This window comes from Echinops telfairi, unplaced genomic scaffold (assembly GCF_000313985.2).
Source record: "Echinops telfairi isolate 266 unplaced genomic scaffold, ASM31398v2 ScPeMD7_9;HRSCAF=40, whole genome shotgun sequence".
Lineage (NCBI taxonomy): Eukaryota > Metazoa > Chordata > Mammalia > Afrosoricida > Tenrecidae > Echinops > Echinops telfairi.
Window position 1 is genome coordinate 15494317 of NW_022103906.1, and position 24522 is coordinate 15518838.

The 24522-nt window shown below is 37.4% G+C and overlaps 1 protein-coding gene across 7 annotated transcripts in view; it reads right to left on the reverse strand.

Moving 5' to 3' along the window:
- Nucleotides 1-24522, reverse strand: part of HMBOX1 (homeobox containing 1) — a 230244-nt gene that overhangs the window by 121797 nt on the left and 83925 nt on the right. For all 7 annotated transcript variants that reach the window (XM_045286944.1, XM_045286941.1, XM_045286943.1 and 4 more), the window contains exons 2-3: nucleotides 9872-9983; nucleotides 3153-3232 (exon numbers count right to left, since the gene is read on the reverse strand). In XM_045286944.1, the coding sequence (XP_045142879.1) occupies nucleotides 3153-3175 (23 nt within the window). In that variant the 5' untranslated portion in view covers nucleotides 3176-3232; nucleotides 9872-9983. The remainder of the gene's footprint in view (nucleotides 1-3152; nucleotides 3233-9871; nucleotides 9984-24522) is intronic.

Consider the following 24522-nt stretch of genomic DNA (forward strand, 5'->3'; position numbering starts at 1 on the left):
GAGGACCTGATGCCGGTAGCTTAAGTGGAGAGCAAATGTTTTGAGAATGATGAGGGCAATGAATGTACAAATGTGCTTTACACAATTGATTTATGTATGGATTGTGATAAGAGTTGTATGAGCCCCTAATAAAACGATTAAAAAAAAGTAATTTTACAGTTGGATGGGAGGGGGTCACCACAACTTGATGAACTGTTTATCAAAGGGTCACAGCATTAGGAAGATTGAGAACCACTGCTTTAGAGTATCTTTTAAGACCCCACTTCAGTAGAAGATGTGAAGTGGGCCACATCATTTGTTTCCTTAAGGGCAGCTTTGATTTTACCTTGAATGTTGTGACTTAAGACATCATTTTTGGTAGGGCATAAAATGTTGGTTCTAACATGTATTGCCTCACCTGAAAAGCTAGATCTCTTCCTCCCAACTGAGGCTTGGTAGAAGCAAGAGGACATGCTGTGACTTTTGGACATCTTTGGCTTCTAGCTCTGGGCCTTGCATTTAGCTGATCCCTGCCCAACCTTCGGATTTTGGACTGAATCGCACCCACCACCACATGAGACATTTCCTCAAAAGTGAGGAAATACTGTATACTCAAATGGGTGGGGGTGGTTCACGGGGGGGAAAAAATTAGGTGAGTAGCATTTTGGAAAAGTTGGACACTTGGGAAATCATTAATCTCCAACTCCTAAAACTAATTTAGTACTAATTTTTCTAAATGGTATTATTATCACAATATCTACAGCACAGAGCTCCACAATTGTTTGAATGGAGTTTGTGATAAATATAGAAGAGAATGATGAGGGAGGATATACATAACAAGTAGGAACAAATCACACGTGTGTACAATATTTTACTGCAAAAACATCAGGAATAGAAGCTCTCTTGGACACATAAAATATTATTCCAGTATGCCTTACCATACACAAAGACATCTAATTTGTCATTTCCACATTTTAATTCTCACAGTGTTTTAGTTCAAGCACATATTCGTGGAGTTCTGGCAGTAAATGACCTACAAAGGTCATCTAAGCACGTGATACCAGTATTTTTTTTTTATAACAGAAGATAGGACATAAGAACAGAGTTAATTTTCTTTAAGTAGCACAGGGGTGGTTCATAGGATAGGAAATATCTTTCACTTTAAATTACTGATCTGAATGCAGACTCAGGCCAACAATAATTAGAAATGATGTGAGAAGAATGTTGGCACTGCATTAACACAGGCAATGTTTAAAGCATAAAAGAACAATTAAATCCAGAAATCACGGCTTAGTACCTAAAATGCTGTTTCAAAAGATCATCCAATGAGAAGGTAAGTAAACCTATTCTACCACAAATGCTGTCATTACTTAAATATGTACATAAGCCCATCTTTGATAAGACATTGGTTCAAGCATACCTTTTTAAACAAAATTCCACAAACTTGTGAAGCAAGGAAGGTTGACACATTCACAAATTATTAACCTTGAACTCTCATGGGAGGAAGAGGACATCATTACTCCATGTAAAGATTTAATAAGATTTTCCTTCAGCTTGCTTCTGATGTTTTTATATTTTTATCTACAGTGACTAGGCAAAATAAATTAGATTTATTTGCATATGTATTATTTACTGTATGGTGATCTAATACAAGCTGGAGTCAATCATAATATTCATCAACCAATTTGTACTCAGTCCCTTATACTATTTATAGCACACTGCCCCCTTTTCCAATCATTACTACTTGTGGAAGGAGTGACAGCTTAAACTAAGAAAATGACAAATATCGAGATTAAATGAGAAATGAAGATTTACTGGGGATTAAACTTGACATGTGGGAAAAAAAGTTTCTTTAATTCAAATCAATTGGAAAATAGGATGACACATAAAATAGGTTATGACTGTACACTGTGGTATAAAGATGTTCTTTTCATAATAAAAAATTTCAAGAAAAAGTTATAGTTAATACATGTCATAGCAATGTGGGTATTTTTAAATTGTGCATTGGTAGTCACTTTATGCACACGTGGGGGGGAATAATCCATTTAAATATGTAAATTTACAAAGGAAAATATAAATTACAATTGCAGTCAGAGAAATGGAGACCACTAAGAAAAATAAAATCATTCGTTCAACTAATTGAGTATCTATTATATACCTTACACTGTACAAGGCACCTAAGAAGCAACGGGAACAAATCAGGTACAATTTCCTGGCCTTGCTTACATTCTGATGGATATTGGGAAAAGCAATTAATAAGTACTAGGAAAAGAAAAAACTATGACTATGTGTAGTTCACATTTTGGGCCTATTCCAGAAATTTCACTGGAGTCGTTGAGAGGGAAAGAAACACTTTAATGGAAAAACCTAAATAATAAGGAAAACTTACTTTAATGTCTACTTACTGGATTATACAACTGTCAACCATAACGGAAGAAATTTAATCAAACCCTAGACTGCATCAAAATTTAGAAAATACTTATACTAAAGGCACTCTGCATTAGATTTTAAAGATGCACTTAATGAGCTAATAGATACTTTATCTTCTCTAATATCTGAAATTCCCGGAATACTTTTATTCATAGGCCTATTTAATATGAACTGGTGGTTGCAGTTCCTATCCTAGCACAAAAACATTTTCAACATAATACCGCCATTGCAATTTGTATTTGTTTGCCTGGCTCACAAGAAAGGCTAGCAAATACATTAGCTAATAGGCATAACTACATTACTATCCCCCGTGGTTAAAGGGAAATTGCTAAGATGCCAGGAGTTTGCACACAGAAAGCAGCATTAAGGTAACACATTCCAATATTCTACTTTTCACAAGAAATCAAACACTAGCTCTCTTGAATGATTAACCATCTATTTCTCAACCTTCTATCTAGGCTATTCACCAGTTTTTAAAAATACAGTAATTTTACGTTCAATTGAAAATCAATGCCAGATTGTAAAGTTGAACACAAAATGTAAAAAGTTGTTAAGAGTTGAGAATCCATTCCTCACAATTACACTCACTCACTTTAATGTCAACTATGTGTACCATTTAATTCTATTCTAAAATTTATTTCCAGTCTAAAAGTGTCTGCTGTCAAACTTGGATCTTAATCATAGTTATTTCTTACCTTAATAAAATAACAAGATAAAAATGAAGAGAAATACTAGATACTTACACCACTGGAAAGGAACTGAGCATACTTTACATGAGGCGAATCAATAAGCTTTACAGAGATGAACAGCCTTATTTAACATTCTGTAGAAAACAAAGTTCAGAAATATTTGTGTTAATCATATTGAATAAAATTTAAGTCATATAAGTTAAGGCCATTAATAGTTAATATAAGCTAACCATGTTTTAAATATTACTTAACATGTAAATCTTATAATTTAGAAACATTTGTTTGAAACAAATTTTAAAAGGGCTTAACACACTTAACTTGGAAAACTAATTAAAGTCACACCTTGAATTTTAATCTGTTATTGACTACTTGTAGAAAAATAGACTTAAACATATAAAACTCAAAACTACAGTGACATTCAAGATAACATTTGATAATATTTATGACCTCTGGGGCATACATTTTCACTTAAGAGGTCTAGTGGAAAGCTGCTATCCCACTTTCAGTACATGCTGCCATCTGGTGGTAGCCTGCATAAATAATTGTGTGAATCAGAAGAAATAGGGTTTATTTTACCAATCCCAGCACCAAATACGTCGTGGGACATATGTGTCCCACTCAAAATTTCTTATTCAAAAGTTTACTCCATTTAATTCAAATCATCACCATTATTACGAAAATACACATTTTTCCATAAAAAAAATCCAAAGCAGAGAAAAACTGGAAGACTGTAACCTAGAATAAACTGAAGTGTGTTTTCAAGTATATTACTTATTTTACTGCTAGTGTATCTTGAGTGAATTAGAATTTCTCTAATATTCAATTTCTGAATCTCTAAAGCAGGGATATTGGATAACTACTTCAAAAAACTACTACATTAAGTTTCTTTAAAAATGTTTTCATGGGGGTGATAAAGCACTTGGCAAGTTATGAAATGGTGAGGGGCTATTACTACCAATTTAAAAAAACACAGGAATACTCATGTTGCATTCAGATTATTGAGCACAGAAAAGGAAAATAATGGAGTGAGTCTGATACTTCAACCTTCTGATTTGCATTTTACTGCTTTATGCAGATTCAGGTGCATTAACCCCTTTCACTTCACACAGATCTTAGTAACAACTGTTATCTACTACTGACTGTTTAGGAACTAAGGATCATGTATTAGTGGCTGAACTTATTAGCAATTTCAAACTAGAGATGACTAATCTTAATATAAATTAGGCACAATTTGCAATATTGATGTAAAAACCTCTCGCATTAAAATACACATTCAGTTCTAATTCAAATGAAACCAGGCCAAAGTATCTTAAAGTGACTAATAATATATGCAAAATGAACAGGGTGAAGTTATAAATCTTTCATATTTGTATATCCTAAATTATATCTCTAATGAACTTCCTATTGTGGTTAATTTTCTTAGGGAATTAAGAAATATCATTCCTGAGATGTAAAATACAAATGAAATCTACTATAAATGTTTCTGATTGCATATTCTAGGCAAAAGAGCAACACCAGCATTAGACAATTATTGGTCAATACACTTTTAAAATAATCAACTCTTATGTTCAAATTTAGTTGAAATATACTAAGCATGTATTTGTCCTGGTCTAAATCCATAGTCATATGAGTAAAATATGGTCCCAGTCTTACTGGAGCTCCTAATATTAAACTGGGGGGATGGAAATTACAGACCACAATTACGAGAACTGCCATTTGGAAATTAATTTAGGCTAGGGAGATCTGGAAAGAATTTCTAAGAGTGAGTTCAGAGCTGTTATCTGAAGTTTAGAATAGGACTTTGTCAAGCCATGTAGAGGGAGGTGAGAAAGTGTGGAGGAATGATTCTAGGGGGTGGAAAGTAAGGAGATGATGAGGTATGTTTAGACAGTGTTGCTGGCAATCTACATTTTTACAGATGGCCTTTAAATACCTAGCAGTGGATGCTGATTTTATTCTATATGCATGACAATCATGCTATAACTGAATCAAAGAATCTAAGAAATAATCATCTAAAGCACTCATCATACAATCTGGGAAACTGAGATTGAAGAAGTATTTAGGATTTGTATCACTAAAGATCATTGGATAGATGTTATTAATATTTCAGATATAAATGAGTATAAAATGTTATAAAATAAAATGTCCTTTTGAAAATATGACAAAATAATCAAGGTACTATGATTCTCTATTCTCAGGCTCAATTTTAGAGAGCTCTCACAGTTAACAGATTTTTTTTAACTTAAAAATAGAGTTAAGAACTAAATAAAAATATACAAAAAAGAGGGTATTAGCAATGAAAGTCTACTGATGCTGAATCACATTCAAACATTCAGCTAGAAAAAGCAAATACTTACAAAAAAAACAATTAGATTTTTCATCTGTACTTAAGAGAACTGAAGACTGTTGAGAGCAAATAATTCTTTTTTTTCTAATCATTTTATTAGGGGCTCATACAACTCTTAGCACAAGCCACACATACATCAATTGTGTAAAGCGCATTTGTACATTCATTGCCCTCATCATTCTCAAAACATTTCCTCTCCACTTAAGCCCCTGGCATTAGGTCCTCATTTTTCCCCTCCCTCCCCAAAAATAATTCTATATCAACAAATAATACATCTTATATGAAAATATTCAGATATGCAAAATTTAGAGAGTGTATCCTTTCAGGTACTGTAATAGAAAAAGAAAGGGCTCTAAGTGAAGAAAAAATATACTGGAACAGTAAACTAGTGATCAAGATTAAGAGAACTGTATGACACGTGGAAGAAGTGCCAACAAAACTGTTAAAAAAGAAAGATTAAGAATATTACGAGTGTTGAAGTTCATAGTTTATATCATACAATATATCTATATGGTGGTCTAGGAATGTGTGACTTAAGACTTTTGAGAGAGGATTCTACCCCAACAAATTCTTAAGTTTTAATTTGGGATGTACAAAACTATCCAACATAAAAACATTAGTAAGCAAGTTAGCTGGAGGGAGGTAGGAGTAAAAGTATTCCCAAGTTCTTACTGGGAAGAAGGGGAAAAAGTAAGAGGCAGAAAATAAACGTACTTAAGAAATCCAATCTTATCAAGTGGGGGAGGGCATTTTGGGGGAAAATGATTTTTGTTTTCAAGCATGTACAGAAATATATGTACAAGGAGCCCTGATGGCACAGTGGAATAAGCACTGAGATGCTCACTGCAAGGTGAGGGGTTCAAACCCAGTAGCCACTCCTCTGGAGAAAGGTGAAGCTGTTTGGTCCAATGAAGACGTACAGTCTCAGAAACTGTACAGGGTTGCTAGGAGATGGAGTCAACTCAATGCTGTGGTTACTTTGAATACTTATGTAAAAAGTTGATGGAATAGGAACGGTATGGGAAGTAGACTGTTCATAAGAAACTTTAAGATTTTTATTTTAAGAGGGAAAACTGAGCTGATACCAAGGGCTCAAGTAGAAAGAAAATGTTTTGAAATTGATGATGGCAACATATGTACAAATATGCTTGACACAATGGATGTAGGTATAGATTGTGATAAGAGCTGTACGAGCCCCCAATAAAATTTAAATTTTAACTAAATTGAATGCTATTACTCATTCAATAAGTCAAATTTTAAAAATCAGGAAGTAGAATGGAAATCCCACAAACCTCTTTATAGTTCTATACACTCAAAGACTATATAGCAAACTTTATAAGAAAATCAGTGAGTTATGTCATTGGAGGTCATCTTCATGAAGATGTTATATGTTTTTCTGTGTTTTGGTATAAGAAACCCAAGATTGATGAGCCTCTCAGGACAGGTAGTAGAATAAGGGTTTTTTTGTTTGTTTGTGGGGTTTTTTTTGGGGGGGGTACACATACCATGGTGATAGGGAGATGAAAGAGACAATGGCAAAGAGTCCTGGAAGAAAGAGAATGTTTGGAAAATGATTGTGGTAGCAATTGTACAATTCTGCTTGATGTGATTGAACTATGGCATTATATATGTATTAACTCCCAATTATTGATAAATTAAAAAAAACAAGATGGAAAATAAGAAAATTAATTACTGATGTACATATTAGAAAGAAAAAAATCTTGTTAATGATCTGATAAAATAAACAGAAACCCACATCAAAACAAAATTAAAAATTAAAATGAATTAAAAAAATTAAGAAGTATGACACTATAGGTAAGTTCAAACCCACCATTGATGCCTTTGAGTTGTGGTGTTGGCAAAGAATACTGAAAGTATCATGGACTGCAAAAAGGACAAACCGATCTGTCTTGGAAGAAGCGCAGCCAGAGTGCTCCTTAGAGGTAAGGGTGGTGAGAGTTCTTCTCATTTACTTTGGACCTGTTGTCAGGAGAGATGAGTCCCTGGAGAAGGACATCATGCTTGGTAAAGTAGAGGGGGCAGCAAAAGTTAGAAAGGTCCTTAGGAGATGAACTGATACAGCTGCTGCAACAATGGGCTCAGGGATAGGCACAATCACAAGGATAGCACAGGAGCGGGCACTCTTTAGTTCTGTTGTGCACAGGGTTGCTATGGATCAGAACTGGCTCTATAGCACCTGACAACATGATATATCTTTAATTAATAAAAGGTTCTCTAGTTTGGCATGAAATCCTAAGGAAAAATGGGAAAGATATTCCATTCACAGAGGTACATTTTCTAATATTGATGAATAACTTTAACTTTATACATTAAAAAAAACACCCTCACTGCTATCAGGTTGATTCTGACTCATAGTGACCCTATAGGACAGGCTAGAGTTGTCCCCTTTGGCTTTCTGAGACTTCTAATCTTTGCAGGAGCAGAAAGACTCTTCTTGTACCTGCAGAATGGTTGATGTGTTCAGTTCACACTGCTGACCTTTGTGGTTAGCAGTTCAGTGTGCAGCCCACTATGCCAGTCCAAAAATATGCTCTTTATGTTGACAAGGGTAGAAAGAGCTCAAGAATCACAAATAAGATAGTACAAAAGATAAAAAGCAAAAGTGGAATTCCTTGAATAGATATGAGAATTTATGGAAAACCCACTATAATCCCATCAATGCAACTGACATAGGAATAGACACACAAAATAACTTAAATATAGGTCCCAGTACATATGAGGAAACGTGCAAATAAAAGGTTAAATTTTAATCCCCAAAGAAAGAATAAATTAATTTTTAAATGGTTAATACAAAACTGGCATCAATCAAGGGGAAAAACACATTTGCTATTTTTGATAAATATACACATAATAAAACATCCATCATCTCAACAATTTCTACATGGAAGATTCAGTGACACTGATAACATTCTTCAAGTTGTGTACCCACTGTCCTTACCCCTTTGAAAATCAGTTTACCATGAATAAAATAAACTCATGCCCGCTAAGCACAAATTTCCCCTTTCCCGTCCCTCCCATTCCAGTACCTACTGATAATATACAGTGTCTATATATGTTCTTATTTCACATATATAAAGCCAGACCACCTTTATCCTTTTGTGACTTAATTCACACAGCATGATGACTTCAAGTTTCATCCATATTGTGGCATGCAAAAGACGCTATTTTTCTGTATTACTGAGCAGCATTCCATTGTGTTTATGTCACTTTTGGTTTATTTATTGATAGATATTTAGGCTATTGCCATCTTTTGACTATTGTAAAATGTGCTTCAGGTTTCTGTTTGCATTCCTGTCTTCTATTTACCTGGGTATATACCTAGGAATGGGATTACTCGGTCACATGGTAGTTCTATGTTCAATAATTTGAGGAACAGGGAAGCTGTTTTCCACAGTGGCTGTATTATTTTACATTCCCACTAAGATGGATGAGTTCCAGTTTTTCCACAACCTCGCAAATATCTAATGTCTAATGCTTGTTGGGTCCCTGCCATTCAAACAAGTGTGAGCACGTATCTCACTATGTTTTGATTCTAGCAGCTATCAGAGAAGTAAGGATAGTGCAGTGGTGAAAGATCAGGTCAAACTTGCCACTTGGTTCCTGGAAGAAAAATATCGTAGTCTGCTTCCAAAATGATTTATAACCTTGGAAACTCTATGAGAGAGTTCTATTCTGTCCTATAGTCTTGCTATGTGTCAGAATGGACACGATAATGAGTTTGGTTTGGACTTGGAATCACTAATGCCAATGAGCATCATTTCATGTGCTTGTTGGTCATATGAATACTCTCTTTGTTAAAATGTTCATTTCCTTTGCCCAATTTTGGATTGGACTGTCAATCTTTTGTGGTTAAATGATAGAATTTAGGAAATATATTTTAAATATATAGATTTATTGAATATATAACTTGAAAAACAAAGAACCCCAAACTCACTGCCATTGAGTCAGTTCCAACTTACAGTGACCCCACATGGCTCCCCCAAACTCCCCCCTTCTGTAGCCTGCATTCTAATTTGTTGATAAAGTGTGGCATCCCCTATCTGTGGCTGCCAGGAATTCTGCTGGGAGTGTCTCGCCCAACTACCCCAGGTTGAAAATCCATCGCTCTGCTAGCTCCTTGCCTAGGAACTTCAGATTCCAACAAGGATCCTGGGGACCGAAGGCAGCCAACTGCGAGTTTATAAAAGCCAGAGCAATTTGCATGAGGGTTATCATAATACATGTGTATTGAATATATACAATTGTGATACACAGTTTGTACAACACCCAAATCACATAATGTCCTATTTCACAGACTATATGGCAGACATTAAGTGACGTGTATTATTATGCCCATATTTACATAAAATTATGTATGTATAGATGCAGTATGCACAAATGTAAATGAAATTATAATAAGTCCTACCATCCGAAACTGATTCTTGCTGATCAAATAATAGATTCAGAAATGTCAAGGAGTCAACTCCATATAAAGTCAGGTTTAGCCAGCAAATACATCCACTGTCAGCCTCATTGACCTTTGAATAAACACAAAATCAAGAAAATTCATTAAGAATAAGAACCTGTTGGTGCTTTATTACAGGTGGTAAGAAGCTAATCTTATATTAGCTTTTCTCTTTACTATAAAAAACAGTAACTGTATAAGGTTTTTTTAAAAGTGAATTTCAAAAGACATATCCCATATAAACTTGTGTTTAAGCTGAGTTTTTCAGCACATTTTTAATGCAGTGTTAGTGGTAAAATTAGGTGCCCTGGCTGACATTTGGGTTGGCTCGTATTCGAGTATATACAGTAATAAGAAAATAAGTCTGTGTCCTACCCCAAACTCTTTTATTCTTTGTACTAACATATCAGCCAGTTTCTGTACACTGTTCCTTCTTCTGTACACGTGTACCTTTGCACACATGTGAGAATATATCTTTAGGATAAATTTCTAGCAGAGGAATTGGTATAACAATGACTAAGTACATTTTAGATTATAATAGATTTTGTATAACTTAGGAGTCAGAATTGACTCGGTGGCAATGAGCTTGGTTTGGTTAGACCTCACAAAGAGGCACCGATGTACACTCCCACCTCGGGGAAATGCCTAATTGTGAATTCAGTATGTCTGGGGTGATTTACAATTGCGTTTACATTACACAGCTTGTATGTATGTATCTACTTCACACAATACTCAATACTCTGTTCACTGAGTACACAAAGAAAGGAGCAGAAGGTTCAAATGAAAGAACAGAACTACAGAGTGCAAGAGTGTAAGGAAGAAAACAAAACCTACAAGAGAGTCTGAGAGTAGCCTTGGCTGTAGAGCAAGGCACTGTGCTGGCAGAGGTGATAGAGGGCACTCCAAAGACCAATTTGTAAGATCTTTAAACCCAGCTACCAAAAAAGATGTCTTTAAAGTATGATATATCTATAACAGAGACCCCAAACATGGCTCTTTAGTCCTTCAAAAAGAACCCAGTTTTAAAATCTTTAGTAAAGATGTGTTAACATATAGAGGTGTAGGACTCTCACAGTAGTGTAAGCCAGGTATCATGGGTACTTCCTATTTACAAATGAGGAAGTGTATCTTCTCCCTGATAAGGAACACATCAAGAGAAACAAATATATATCACATACACATATTTAAAAAATAAACACAATACAAATAGATTTTAAAAAGGTCACTAAACACAAAGACAATAAAAAGTATCTCCCAATCTTTCTGCTCAATGATAAATGCTAACAAATTTTTGTGAATCTTAACAAACAAACAAAACCCAAAGAAATAAAAATGTAATTATGTAGGAGTGCTTCAGAAAGTTTGTGGAAAACAGGATTTAAAGATAATGAAATTTATCCGTGATGTTTTTGAAGCCTTTTTCTACCTCACATATGGTACCTAAGTAACATCGAACTGATTTTGTTTCAGTGACTTCATGTGACAGAACTGTCGTATAGGGTTTCCTAGGTTGCTGCCTTCCCTTGAGCTGACTGCCAGATCTTTCTCCTATGGATCTACTGGGTAGGTTCAAACTGCCACTGTTTCAGTTAACAGCTGAGCACTGGGATTCATGTATCTTAAAACTGTTCTTATTTTTCCTTTTCCTTTTTTTACTCTTGAAAATTTCAAACATGTACAAAAGCAGAAAGAACAGATTAATATAACAAACACTTCTATATCCATCACCCAGTTTCAACAATGAACAACTCAGGAACGACCTTACATCCTCTTCTTTACCTGCGAAACTGCTCTAGCAGGTATTTTCAAGCAAATTCCAGAGATATAACCATTTTCACATAAATTTTTTAGCAAGCTACAATATTTCCAAGCCGCAGTTTATTAGATATAGAAAATTAGAAAGTGGATGGACAGTATAATAATGCTTAACCATTGGCAGGAGATGGCTATCAGAAGAGAATAAGAAAAACAGAACAACTATTTAATTAGAGATACAAATCAACAATGACGCATCAAGAAGTTTATATTTTAATGTTTGTTTCCAAAATGTTTGTGTATGATATATTTTACAAAAGTGTTTTGAAAAGGGAAAAGTACTGATACTGTTTAAGAAGTTAATCAGAAAGTGTTTAACAAAAAAAAAAGAAAGTGTTAAACATTGACTTGTCAAACATTTTATTTTCCCTGAACGATGTCAGACAAGTGAGGTCTTACTACATAGAACTTTGGTTTGAGAAACACATGGAGAGTTTGGGGTGAAGACTGATGAATGATATACATTTAAGACACAAACTATAGTTATCAGGAATTGAACACGTATCTAGGTTAGAATACATGTTTAATTGAACTTCTACAAACCACCAAACTAAACTTACTGCCATTAAGTCACTGCTGACACATAGTGACAAAGTAGTACTGCCCCTGTGAGTTCCCAAGACTGTTTATAGGAGTAAAAAGTCCTGTCCTTCTCCCATGGAGCTGCTGGTTTCAAAGTACTGACCTTGCAGATCGCCACCCAACATGAAACCACTAGACAGTCAGGGCGCCTCCTCAATTTAAGGTAACTTAAAAAGGTAACTGTGGTAGTTTTATAATCTGGTGTCAATTTGTGAGGATTACGAGTGAAGGGGGGTGGAGTCTGGCCTGTCAATCAAGATATAATCAATGAGGCCTCTGTGTGGGCATGGTCTTTTCCTGAGAATTCTGGGAACCCTGGTATTTCCTCCTTGGAGTCAGGAGAGATTTTCTCTCTCTCTCTCTACTCACTTCCTGCGAGATATCCCTGAGCAAAAGCCATATGGACCTAGCCTGATATAGCCCTGGGTGCTGGAGAAGCCACGTGGATACCCCTGACAGCACTGAGAAGCTCATAACACCACTGGATCCAAAGACTTTCTACCCACTGGCCTATGATCGTCCTGCACTTGCCATCATTGCATGTGTTTAGCGAGTCTGAAGAGGACTTTATAGACTGGTATTGGACATATGGGATAATATCCGACTTATGGGCTTGGACTGGACTGGGCTGGGATGTTTCCTGAATATTTAACTGCTCTTGTATATAAACCTCTTTTTTGTTCACATGAGTTTCGATTAATTTGTTTCTTTAGTCTACCCAGACTAACACAGTAACTAAACCTGCTAATATTGTTTATGGAACCCTGGTGACGTAGTGGGTTGCATAAGAGCGGTTTCACTAACACAGTTAGATATCCGAACTATCAGCTGATTGACCTTAGGCAAGTAGTAGGAGTGTCCCTGGTCTGTAGTTACCTACCCTTAGGGTAAGGTGACTAGACGTCCCACTTCTGGCGGGGCAATCCCGATTTTTAACAATTTTTCCCTCATCTTGCTGCATTTTTTAAAAGTCCCGATTTTTGGAAAGAATGCATGACAAGCTAGGGTATACGGTTTTTGGCTGCCATGTGGCTATTTCGCCAGGATATGAGTTTTATCAATGGTGTCCCACTTTAACAATGTTAAAATATGGTCACCTTACCTTAGGGGCTTGTAAAGGAGCCCTGGTATAACTGTGGGTTATGTGTTAGGCTGTTAATGGAAAGGTCTGCAGTGAAACCACCTAGTGGTCTGCAAAAAATGAGGCGTTCTACTCATATATATCTACAGTCTCAGAAACCCACAGGTACAGGCTACCCTAAACAAAATCCCTCATATAGAGTCACATTATTTCTTCAAAAAAAACCACTCTTGCCAATCATGCACAGAAACAGCTCAGGGCCCCTCACTCTCCTGGGAACATGGTGCCCAGATCTTCCAAATGACAGACAGCAACATACCTCAATGGTCTCAACAAGAAAACAAGGAAAACAAAATGCAACACAGAAGAAATCCTAAAAGAAACAGATATTGATCTGCAACAAAAAGAAATCTTCAGAATGCTGCTTAAAATAATACGGGATATGAGAGAAGCAATACAGAATAAGGACACTATGAGAGAGGAGTTGAAGTCCACAAAAGAAGGCATGAAGTCCACAAACCGAAGGGAAATACAAGAACAAATGGATGAAGTAACAGAAGCAAAACACAAGATCATGGACCTTACCAACAGACTAGAAGAGGCTAAGAATTGTACCAGAGATCTCAAGAATAATCAGGCAGACTTCAACAAACAGGAAAGACAGTCAAACAAGATAATCAAAGAGGCAGAAGAAAACAATGACATGCTATGAAGAGGAACAATGTTCAAACAATTGGTCTTTCAGAACAAGACACAACAAAGAAGACTACAGCTAACTTAGCAAGGGAATTCCTAGAAGCAAACTTCCACACCTCAATGGATGACAATCAGATATTCATACAGGAAGTAGAAAGAACACCAATTAGACTAAACCCCAGGAAGAACTCACCAGGCATATAATAGTTAAATTATCCAACTTTGAGGAAAAAGAAAAAAATATTTAAGAGCAACAAGAGGGGAAAAAACCAGCTACATACAATATTGCTCATGTGAGAATATACTCAGACCTATCAGCAGATACATGAAGAGGAGGAGAGAGTGGAGTAAGATCTTCTGAAAGCTGAAAGAAAAAACCCCGCCAACCCAAGAATCTTCTACCCTGCCAAATTATCTATTAAGATAGATGGTGAGGTTCCCACACAAGGGAAAACTCAAAGAATATACCATCAGAAACCAAACCCAGGGGAAAATCCTTGCCAACTCACTGTGGTCAGAAGACCAACACCAACCGAGCATAAGCAGGAGAACACCATATAACCCAACTCCATCCAGAAGCCAATGCACCAAAAACAATTACAAAGATAACTTTGTCTCAGAGGGAAAAGGAGGCAAGAAGGAAGCCCCTACATAAACAAAGCACACTGATATGACAGGAAAACATGCAATACAAAAGGAAAAGACAGGAATAAATGAACAGATGGTGGTAATAATTGAATTTCAATGACCTGAACTCACCCATTAAGACAACGGTTAGCAGACTGGCTCAGAAAACATAACCCCATTAATCTGTTGCCTGCAAGAGACATGTTTGTTTGTTTGTTTGTTTGTTTTTAAATAAATAATTTAATTGGGGGCACTTACAACTAATAAAAATCCACGCATCAATTATACCAGGCACACTTGTATATATGTTATCACCATCATTTCCAAAACATTTTCTTTGTACTTGAGCCCTTGGCATCAGCTCCTTTTTTCCCCTCCCTCCCCTAACCTACAACCCTAGAGAACCCTTAATAATTTATAAATTATTTTTATTTTCATATTTTATACTATCAATTGTCTTGCTTCATCCACGTTTCTGTTTGCCCCGTCGCCCAGAGGATGGGGGTATTGTATGTGAATCTTTGCAACTGGTTCCCCATTTCTCCCAGTTCTGTCCACACCTTCCCCCTACCGTCATGTTATCGCTACTCTCATTATTGGTCCTCAGAGGTTTATCTATTCTAGATTCTGTGTATCAAGCATTCTTATCTTTACTAGCGTACATGCATTGGTCTACCCAGATTTGTTAGATAGAACTGGGGTCATGACAGTGAGGGGGAAGAAGCATTACAGAATTAAATGAATGTTGAGTGTTTTGTACACTGGGTGGCTCATCCCTTCCTTGTGACCTAAGAGAGGATATCCAATTGTCTACAGATGGATTTCGGGTATCGATACCTATCCCCCATCGTTCTCATCAAAATAGTTGCTTATTTTGGGTATTCTGATGCTTGATACTTGTCCCACTATTATGTTTGACCTTCATTAGACTCTCTGTACTTCCTCTTGGCTACACTGCACTTGACCAAACCCCACTAGGCATTCTATGCACTCCTCGCCATCGATTTTAGATCTCCTGTTAAGTTCTCCCTGTGTTTGTTGGCTCCCCCCACCCCCACCCGCCGCCTTTCCCCCAACTCCTCCTCTCCCCTGTCCCCACAGACCATCAGTATCATTGTTTTCTCCTCAGGATTGTTTATCCTGTTTATCTTATATAGATAGATGTGGGGGGAAAAGAGAAGAAAATAGGCTATGAATAGTTCTAGTTCTGTGTATTGACTTTTAAGAATGTTTTCCTATCGGATCTGATACAGTGCCAAGCCCTGTCACCTGAATCCAAAGTCTATTTTCCAAATTCCTCAGGGACTGTGTTGATTTGCACCCCGTGCTGCTCTGCTGCACTCCCTTCATGTTCCCCCCTGCTGGGGGGCAGGAGGGGGATCAGACTGGGAACAATTCTCGCACTGTGTCTTCAGTGCTACCCCATAGGAATGTAGGTCAGTAATGGGATGTTGTATCTTGTGGTGAGGATGACCCTTCAGTCCTCGCTGTGCATTGGTCACTCCAAGTGGGAATATCATCCTCGAAGCTGGGCTGGCCAGGACATTGTGTGAGTTGTCTCTCTCTCTCTCTCCCTGTCCATCTTAGTTTGCCCCCATGTGGTCTGCGCAGGCCTGCCACTCTTCCCAGGCTGCATCTTCAGTGCTGTCCTCTGTAGTGCATTCTTCTGTGAAAGTGGGCCAACGTAGCTGGGATAAGAGTTCACTGCTTCATGCTGGTATGTTTCCGTCAAGGCTTGGCATACCAGGTTGAGGTAAGAGACACATCATAAGCTCAAAGACAAAAAGAGAGTAAGAATAAAAGGCTGGCGGCAAAGATACCTGGCAAACAGCAACTTTAAAAAGTTACAGAGGTTGCCATCCTAATCTCCGACAAAATTGACCTCAAGGTGCACATTATAACACGAGACAAGGATGGGCACTATATAATGCTCCAAGGATCAGTAGATTAGGAACCAGGAAGCATAATGAATATATATACACCTAACCCGTGAAATTCATCAAACAATGCAAAAGATGAAAAAAAAAGAAATCACAGACTCAACAATCATAGTAGATGACTTTAATGCACCGCTATCAGAGAAGCATAGATCATTGAGAAAGAAGCTCAGCAAGGAGGCTACAGAGCTGAACACTACAATTAGGCAACTGGACCTGAAGACATTTATAGAGCTCTCCAACCAAATGCAAGGGGGGAGAGGGGGGGAAGCATATTCTTTTTAAGTGCACATGAGTCATTTTTTAAAACACCACATGGTGGGACACAAGTCAATCCAGAGTAAATTCAAACAAATAGAGATCACTCAGATGTCCCTCTTGAACCACCATCTCCATAAAGCTGGAGATCAACAAAAGGACCACCAAAAAATAAGGTTAAAAAAAAGTAGAGGATGAATAGCAATCTTCTGTGACATGAATGGGTACTGGCCCAAATCAGAGAGGATATCAGGAAGTTTCTAGAAACAAATGAGAATATAATGTACCAAAATCAGAGGGACACAGCAAAAGCAGTTGTCAGAGGAAATTTGATTAACGCATATATAAAAAAGGAAGAGAGACTTATAACAGATACGCTACCACAAAACCTCCAACAACTAGAAGAGAGTCAACAGAACAACCTTTTCAATAGCAAAAGGAAAGAAATAATTAAAATCAGGGAAGAGTTAAATGAGTGGGATGACCAGAGATTACTGTAAAAAAATCAATGCAGCAAAAAGTTGGCTCTTTGAAAGGATCAACTGAATAGAGACTGCTGGCAAATCTAACCAAGGAAAGTAAGGAGCAAACACCAATAGCCAGAGTGAGGGATGAAACCGGGGAAATCAACAGAACCCAACGAGATTAAAAGGATAATCACAAAGTACTATGAGAGTCTGTAGTCTAATGAATTCAACAACATGGAAGACATGGACAAATACCTGGAAAAACAATACCACCCTACATTATCCGAGATAAAGGTCAAAAACTTCAACAGACCCATAGAAAAAGAAGAAATAGATATGGTAATCAAGAAACTACCAATGGAAAAACTATCAGACCAGAGGGCTTCACAGAAGAATTCTACCAAGTATTCTGGGATGAACTGACATCGATCCTCTACAAATTATTCCAGAGCATAGAAAAAGATGGCAAACTCCCAAACTCATTCTACAAAGCCTGTATAACTTTGATACCCAAACAGGGCAAGGATCCCATGGGAAAAGAGAATTACAGACCAATATCTCTAATGAACACAGCTGTAAAAATCCTTAACAAAAAAAATATATGGGCCATAGAATAAAAAGCATATAAAACATATCCATCACGATCAGGTGAGATTCATTCCAGGGATGCAAGAATGGTTTAACAATCAAAAGTCCATCAATATTATTTGCCACTTTGATAAGAACACATGATAATATCAATAGATGCAGAAAAAGCATTTGACAACATCCAACACCCATTCCTAATTATGATTCTCAAAAAGATAGGAATGAAAAGGGGATTTCTCAAGTTAATACAAGCTATTCATGAAAAGCCAATAAGCCAACATCACAGTCAAGAGAGAAAAGATGAAAACATCCCACTGAAAAAGGGACCAGACAAGGATGCCCCTTCTCCCCACTTCTTTTCAACATTGTACTGGAGGTCCTAGCTAACAACATAAGGCAACAGAAAAACATTAAAGGTATCCGTCTGGGAGTTGAGGTGGTGAAACTATTGCTGCTTGCAGACAACATGGTTCCATACACTGAGGATCACATGAAGCATATCATTTCATGGGAAGAGTTGGAGGAAACTATACTAAGCAAAGTTAGCCAATCACAAAATGACAAGTCCAACATGAGTGCACTGGGGTAAATATAATCAGCCCAGTAGGTACAGAACAAAAGCCACTTATCTCACACTTTTACAGATGAGGTTCAGGCAATCAGGCAAACCCAAGGATGTACATGTCATTCCAACACAAAGGGGAAAAGGTGGGGGTGGGGGTGGTATAGAAATGGGGAGGGGAAGAGACAACAGCACTGGGGGAGTAGGACACTAATCCACCCAGGGCGAGGGTATTATTTGTGTCTCCACAGAAATGGGAGTGTGAGTGCAGACCCCACCATGGTGCACCAAACCTTGAGGGCAATGTTAACACACGGAGCAACTCGAGCAGAATGGTCTACAGGGCCGCCCAAAGCCCAGCCAAACTGACACTGCCCCCAGAAAGTTTGTGCTACAGAGGACAACAATAAACCTATAGGCTGGGGAGAGGGGCCTGGCTTCCATGCCCATACAAAAGAGGAAAAAGAGAGAGCAAGGGACTAGACCCCAAACTGACACACCATGCCCTGATGATAACGTCCTTGCATGAAGGTGCTAAGGTACAGAAAGGACTATAGGGCCAACAACAGCTCGAGACATAATGACCTCTTGCTGGAGCATACCAGAACAGAGGACAATATTAGGGGCACATAGCATGAAGTGTGTCCGATCTAACCACCCTCACAGTGGGGTAAACCAAGAATGGAACATAACAGATCAGCAATGGGAGCAAAGCAAAACCACAACTTCTGAAGAGCCCCCAAAATAGACTTCAGGCTAGGATGGCCAATTCCTAGAACCACCCCCACCCACCCAAGACCAGTAGGGAGATAGAGGTCAGTGGACAGACCTGGAATCATGTATGCTTTTTCTTTTTGTTAGTTTTTTTCCCTCCCTCCCCCCCATCTTTATTCCATCTTTTGTTTTTGTTTTGTCTCTGTATTGTTGTTTTGCCTACCAATGTAAGATAGGCATGGGAAGCAAGCCTGAGGAAAGAGCAACGGGACTGAAGGTTCCGGAGGGACCTGGTGGGGAGGAGGCAGGGGAAAGGAGTGGTGAGCAAACAATGCCATAGACAGAGGCACAACTAGAGAATTAAAAGCAACAATAAGGAGGACACAGAGATTCTGGTGCTGTTGGAGGAAGAGCAATCTAGCTGACATTACTAAGAGGTAGAAGAAGGGCAAGCATGATGGTAAGGCAGGAGGAAAGTAAAAGGAGGAAAGATCTAGGAAGCAAAACTACGGACAGAGGTTTAAACATAGGTGTACACTTATGTAAATATGTTAATTCATAAAAATTAGAGATATTGGCCTATGTACATATATTTATATGGCAAAAAATTGAGAAAGTAGATGGACTTTGGGACTGCTCGTGCCCTCTCTCAACATAAGAACACTTTGTTCTAACAACCTGGCATTCTGGGAGGCTCACTCTACTGACAGTATTGCTGAAGACAAAATGGGTACATAAGCCAAAAGCTGATGGTGCCCGACTATCAAAAGATATAGCATCTGGGGTCTTAAAGGCTTAAAGTTAAACAAGTGGCCAGGTAACCGAGAGGCAACAAGCCCACATGAAAGAAGTACAGCAACCTGTGGGATCATGAGATGTTGATGGAATCAGGTAACAGGCACCAGAAGACCCAAAACAAGCAAATAAAAAACCATATTGATGAGAACGAGGAGGGTCGGAGCAGAGACCCAAAACCCATCTGTAAACAATATGACATCCAGTCACAGAAGGGTCACAAGGAAGAGATGAGTCCACCAGGGCACAGTATAGCACTGATCGAAACACAATATTCCTCTGGTTCTTTCAGGCTTCCTCGCTCCCCGTTATGATGAACGCAGTCTTGCCTTTTACTTCTGGCTAGATCAGAGCATGTAGATTGTTACAGATAAGAGCTCATGACTCACAGAATCCAGGTCAGATAAACCCCTCAGGCACAGAAACGGGAGTAGCAATACCAGGAGGGGAGGAGAAAGGTTGGGGAAGGATGGAAGTGGGCAAGAGGGGAGGAAGGGAGAACCTATCACATTGATCTACGCATAATCCCCCCCAAGGGGGGTGAACAACAGAAACATGGGTGAAGGGAGAAAGTGATTCGTGTAAGATATGAAAACAATAATTTGTAATTTATCAAAGGGTCATGAGGGGTGGGGGGAGTGGAGCTGATACCAAGGGCTCAAATAGAAAGTCAATGTTAGAAAATGATGATGGAAACATATGTACAAATATGCTTGATACAATTGATGTATGGAATGTTATAAGAGCTGTAAGAGCCCCCAATAAAATGATTTAAAAAAACACAGTATGCAGATCATAAGTACAATAAAGAAAAATACAGTTGGAAAAGAAGATAAGGAAAGTAGGGCTGGAGTTATAATTTTAAGGTGCTCAGTTATAACTAAGTTAAAACCTAAATGAAATTAGGAAATAAGTCATGTAGGTAGGGAGAGAACGCTGAGGCAGGAATGGCCTATGGACAATGTAGCTGGAGTTGCATGAATAAGAGGGGAAGTAATGGAATTTGACATGAAAGAAGTATTGGGGGTGAGTTCAGACCAATGAGGAACCTATAGTTAATTTCTATTAAACTAATACACAACACGATAGCTAAATAGGTATTAAATCAACAGTGTATTTTGGTTTTGGGGGGCGGTTTGGATAATCCAATTTGACAGGAAAGCTAACATGAATCACTAATGGTAGAATTTCTGCTATCAACAAGTCACTAGAGAAGTTATTTTTGGACATTCCCAGAATCCATTAAATTGTACTTCAGAAAGCATCATCATCTACTCTTAAACCTAGCTTTGAAGTAGCCTCTGTCAATTTACTAGGAGATGAGTGCTAAATAGAGGCTAAGAAGGCAGATGATGAGGGAATTCATATGCACTCCATTGCAAGAGAAGTAGAAAAGTGTTTTAGCTCCCACGTCTCAGGAGATATACTAATACATAATTCAAAATAAGGAGGTGGCCAATCAGATAATATTAAACAACCAATATTAAAGTCAAACAAATTCCGGATACTCGACTTATTCTGTCCCCAATTCTCAAAGCATCATAAGCATCCCAAGGACAGCAACAGTTTCTTTTACGTCTCTACCATTCGTCAGAGTCTACTATAGAGTTATTTAAGGGTCTCATATTTCATATTGTCTTACTAAAGAGATCTTAGAAATATTTCAAGTTATGAGAAAATGATTTCCACTAGCTTTAGGGACCGTTCACCTTTCTCACACTCATTTTTTAAAAACAAGAGCTTGTGGTAACCATCACATTTTCCCTTTATCTGGTTTTTGTTTTTCAAATGTTTTACCGTGAATTATATTGGTGTTTATCAGATCATCATTTTTGCATTCAATAATTCAAACAACTTGCCGAGTCATTCTGCTACCTCCTCCCGCCCCCTAATTTCCCTCTTGTAATAAATTACTTTCTCTTTCACCCAAGTTAACAATTGTCTGCCTCTAGCCTTCCCTTCCTTTCTCTCCCACTCCTAGTAACTACCAAAGCCTGTTTTAGTATAAAAACCTTGGGATTTTTGTTGTCCTTTTAATAACAAGGGTCTCACATAATATTTATCCATTTGTATTTGTCATTTTCTCTATTTCTTAAGTTCCCTATAACTTGGTCATTCCCAGCCAAATTACATCTTCCATTTCAGAATTATAGGGTTTTCCCCAATTACATCTGCAAAGTCTCCATATATTTCAGATTCTTTATTCCAAATAATTTCCTTTAGCATCTACTGAAAAGCACATGTTGTTGGGTTGTTGTAGGTGCTGTTGAGTCAGTTTCAACTCATAGTGACCCTGTGTATAACAGAACAAAAACACTGCCTGGTCCTCTGCTAGCCTCACAACTGTGCTTATGTTTCAGCCCACTGTTGTAGCCGCTGGGTTAACAGCCCATCTTACTGAGAGTTTCCTCTTTTTCTGCTGATCAGCGCGCTACCAAGTATGATGTCCTTCTCTAGGCACTATTCTCTCCTAATAACACATCCAAAGTATGTAAAATGAAATCTCATCCTCACTTCTAAGAAGCAATCTGGCTGTAATTCTTCCCAAACAGATTATGTCGGCTCCTCTGGCAGTCCACAGTACATTCAACATTCTTTGACAACACCATAATTCAAATGTATCAATTCTTCTGTTGCCTTCCTTATTCAATGTCCAACCCAAGCGATTGAAAATATCACGGCTTGGATCAGATACACCTTCAACCTTCAATAGTTTAAAGAGGTCTGGTGTAACTGATTTGTCCAAAAAAATTCATTTGCATCGGGCGAGCTCATGGGTTCTCAAACTATAAAGGCAATTATAAACTATAATGCACCATACAAGTATATAGCATTATATCTTAAATTATTTATTTTATGCTACCAAATATAAGCTCTCATAAAAGCACCCTTTGCACTACGGATATACATCTAATTATGGGTTACAAGGCTTCTTCAATCTTTGAAATAATTTCCAGACTCAAAGTCAGTTTTGAATTCGTTTATATCATCTCTAACCAGCAAAAATAAAATGCTAAATCTGCATCCAATGTTGTATGCCTTTTAGCTAAGATAATCTATAAATTAAGTGCAAGTTTAAAACATGCCTATCGAGCACATGTGTATTAAGGATATCACTTATAAAAGGCAAGGAATGATTCATTCTTTAAATTCTGAGTTTATACCCAATACTACATCTCAAAATAATAATGTTGGGTAACTTCAGCATGAGGGCAAGGTCATAACTCTAAACTCAAATTTTCAATGCAGAAAATACATTCTTTACTAAAACCATCAATGAAGCATTCTCTGGTTTTCAGCCTAAGACTTGCCTATCCAGTTCATATTTAAACCCAGCAAGTCCAGGGTGATATGTCAATAATCATAAGGATCTCCCACAATCTACGTTCTAACTTCTATTAACTTATCAAGATCTTTATAAGTAGATCATATTATCAATAACTTGCAGCAATCCATTTATTTGGGTAAATTAACCTATAAACCAGATGATGTTAGGGGCACCTAGTGTTCAGATTCTTCCCAAGTATTCAGATTTTCCATCCAGCAAAACAATGGTCTTGCTATATTTAGCACAGCCTGTTTGGATTCAAAATGAGAAAGAAAAGAAAAATGATCACCCTAATCCACCTAGTTTCTCTTGTGGTGATCCTCAAAGAGAAGCTCCATCATATGACAGTCCTGGATGTATCAACAACTGCCTGCTTGGGTCAAAAGAAACAGCTTTTCTTTATTGTATTTTCATATGCTTTTGAGACTACTTGCTCATTACCAAACTGTAAATCCAATTTCAGAAGGTTAGATTCAGAAGAGAAGATGATATAACCTGAAAAATTGGGCCATAGATTGTCCTTTCCTAAGACCTTCCTGAAGAAGTTTCATCTCAAACCACCACCAATTCTACTCAGAGCATTTTAAGGCACTTGGTATTTATGAACTTTATTCACTGAAGTATTTAAAAATTAATTTTTAATATAATGAACTGAAATATCCTTCTTTAGATTTCAGAATCATTTGCTAGCTTGGCAACATCACCTTCTCTGCTATTATCTCCATCTGACAGAGTATACATTCATTGCTTATTTGCTTATCATGTATCCCTACAAAATAAATCCCTAAGAGAACAGGGATTTTTGCCTCTTTTGTTCACTGAAGTATCCCCAATGGATGGTACACAGTACAAGTCTATATGTATCACTGACTCACCAAATGAAATAAATTAGCGAAAGATTATTCCTATATAAAATGTTATATATATTTCATCTTAAAAATATTATTTGTATTACTGAATTGGGAATTCCTTTTAGAAAATAAAAAGCTAATAAATGTAAATAATATACTCATTTCCTTAGTGAACCAGGAGCTGTGTATAAATTACTTAGCACTAAAAATCTATTAAAAATGTGTCACTCCACTGAATCTGTAGTTCCGGGAGAGGGACATATCTGATCAGAGCACACGGGAACAGATGAAGGGGGAGTAGGAGAGAGTGG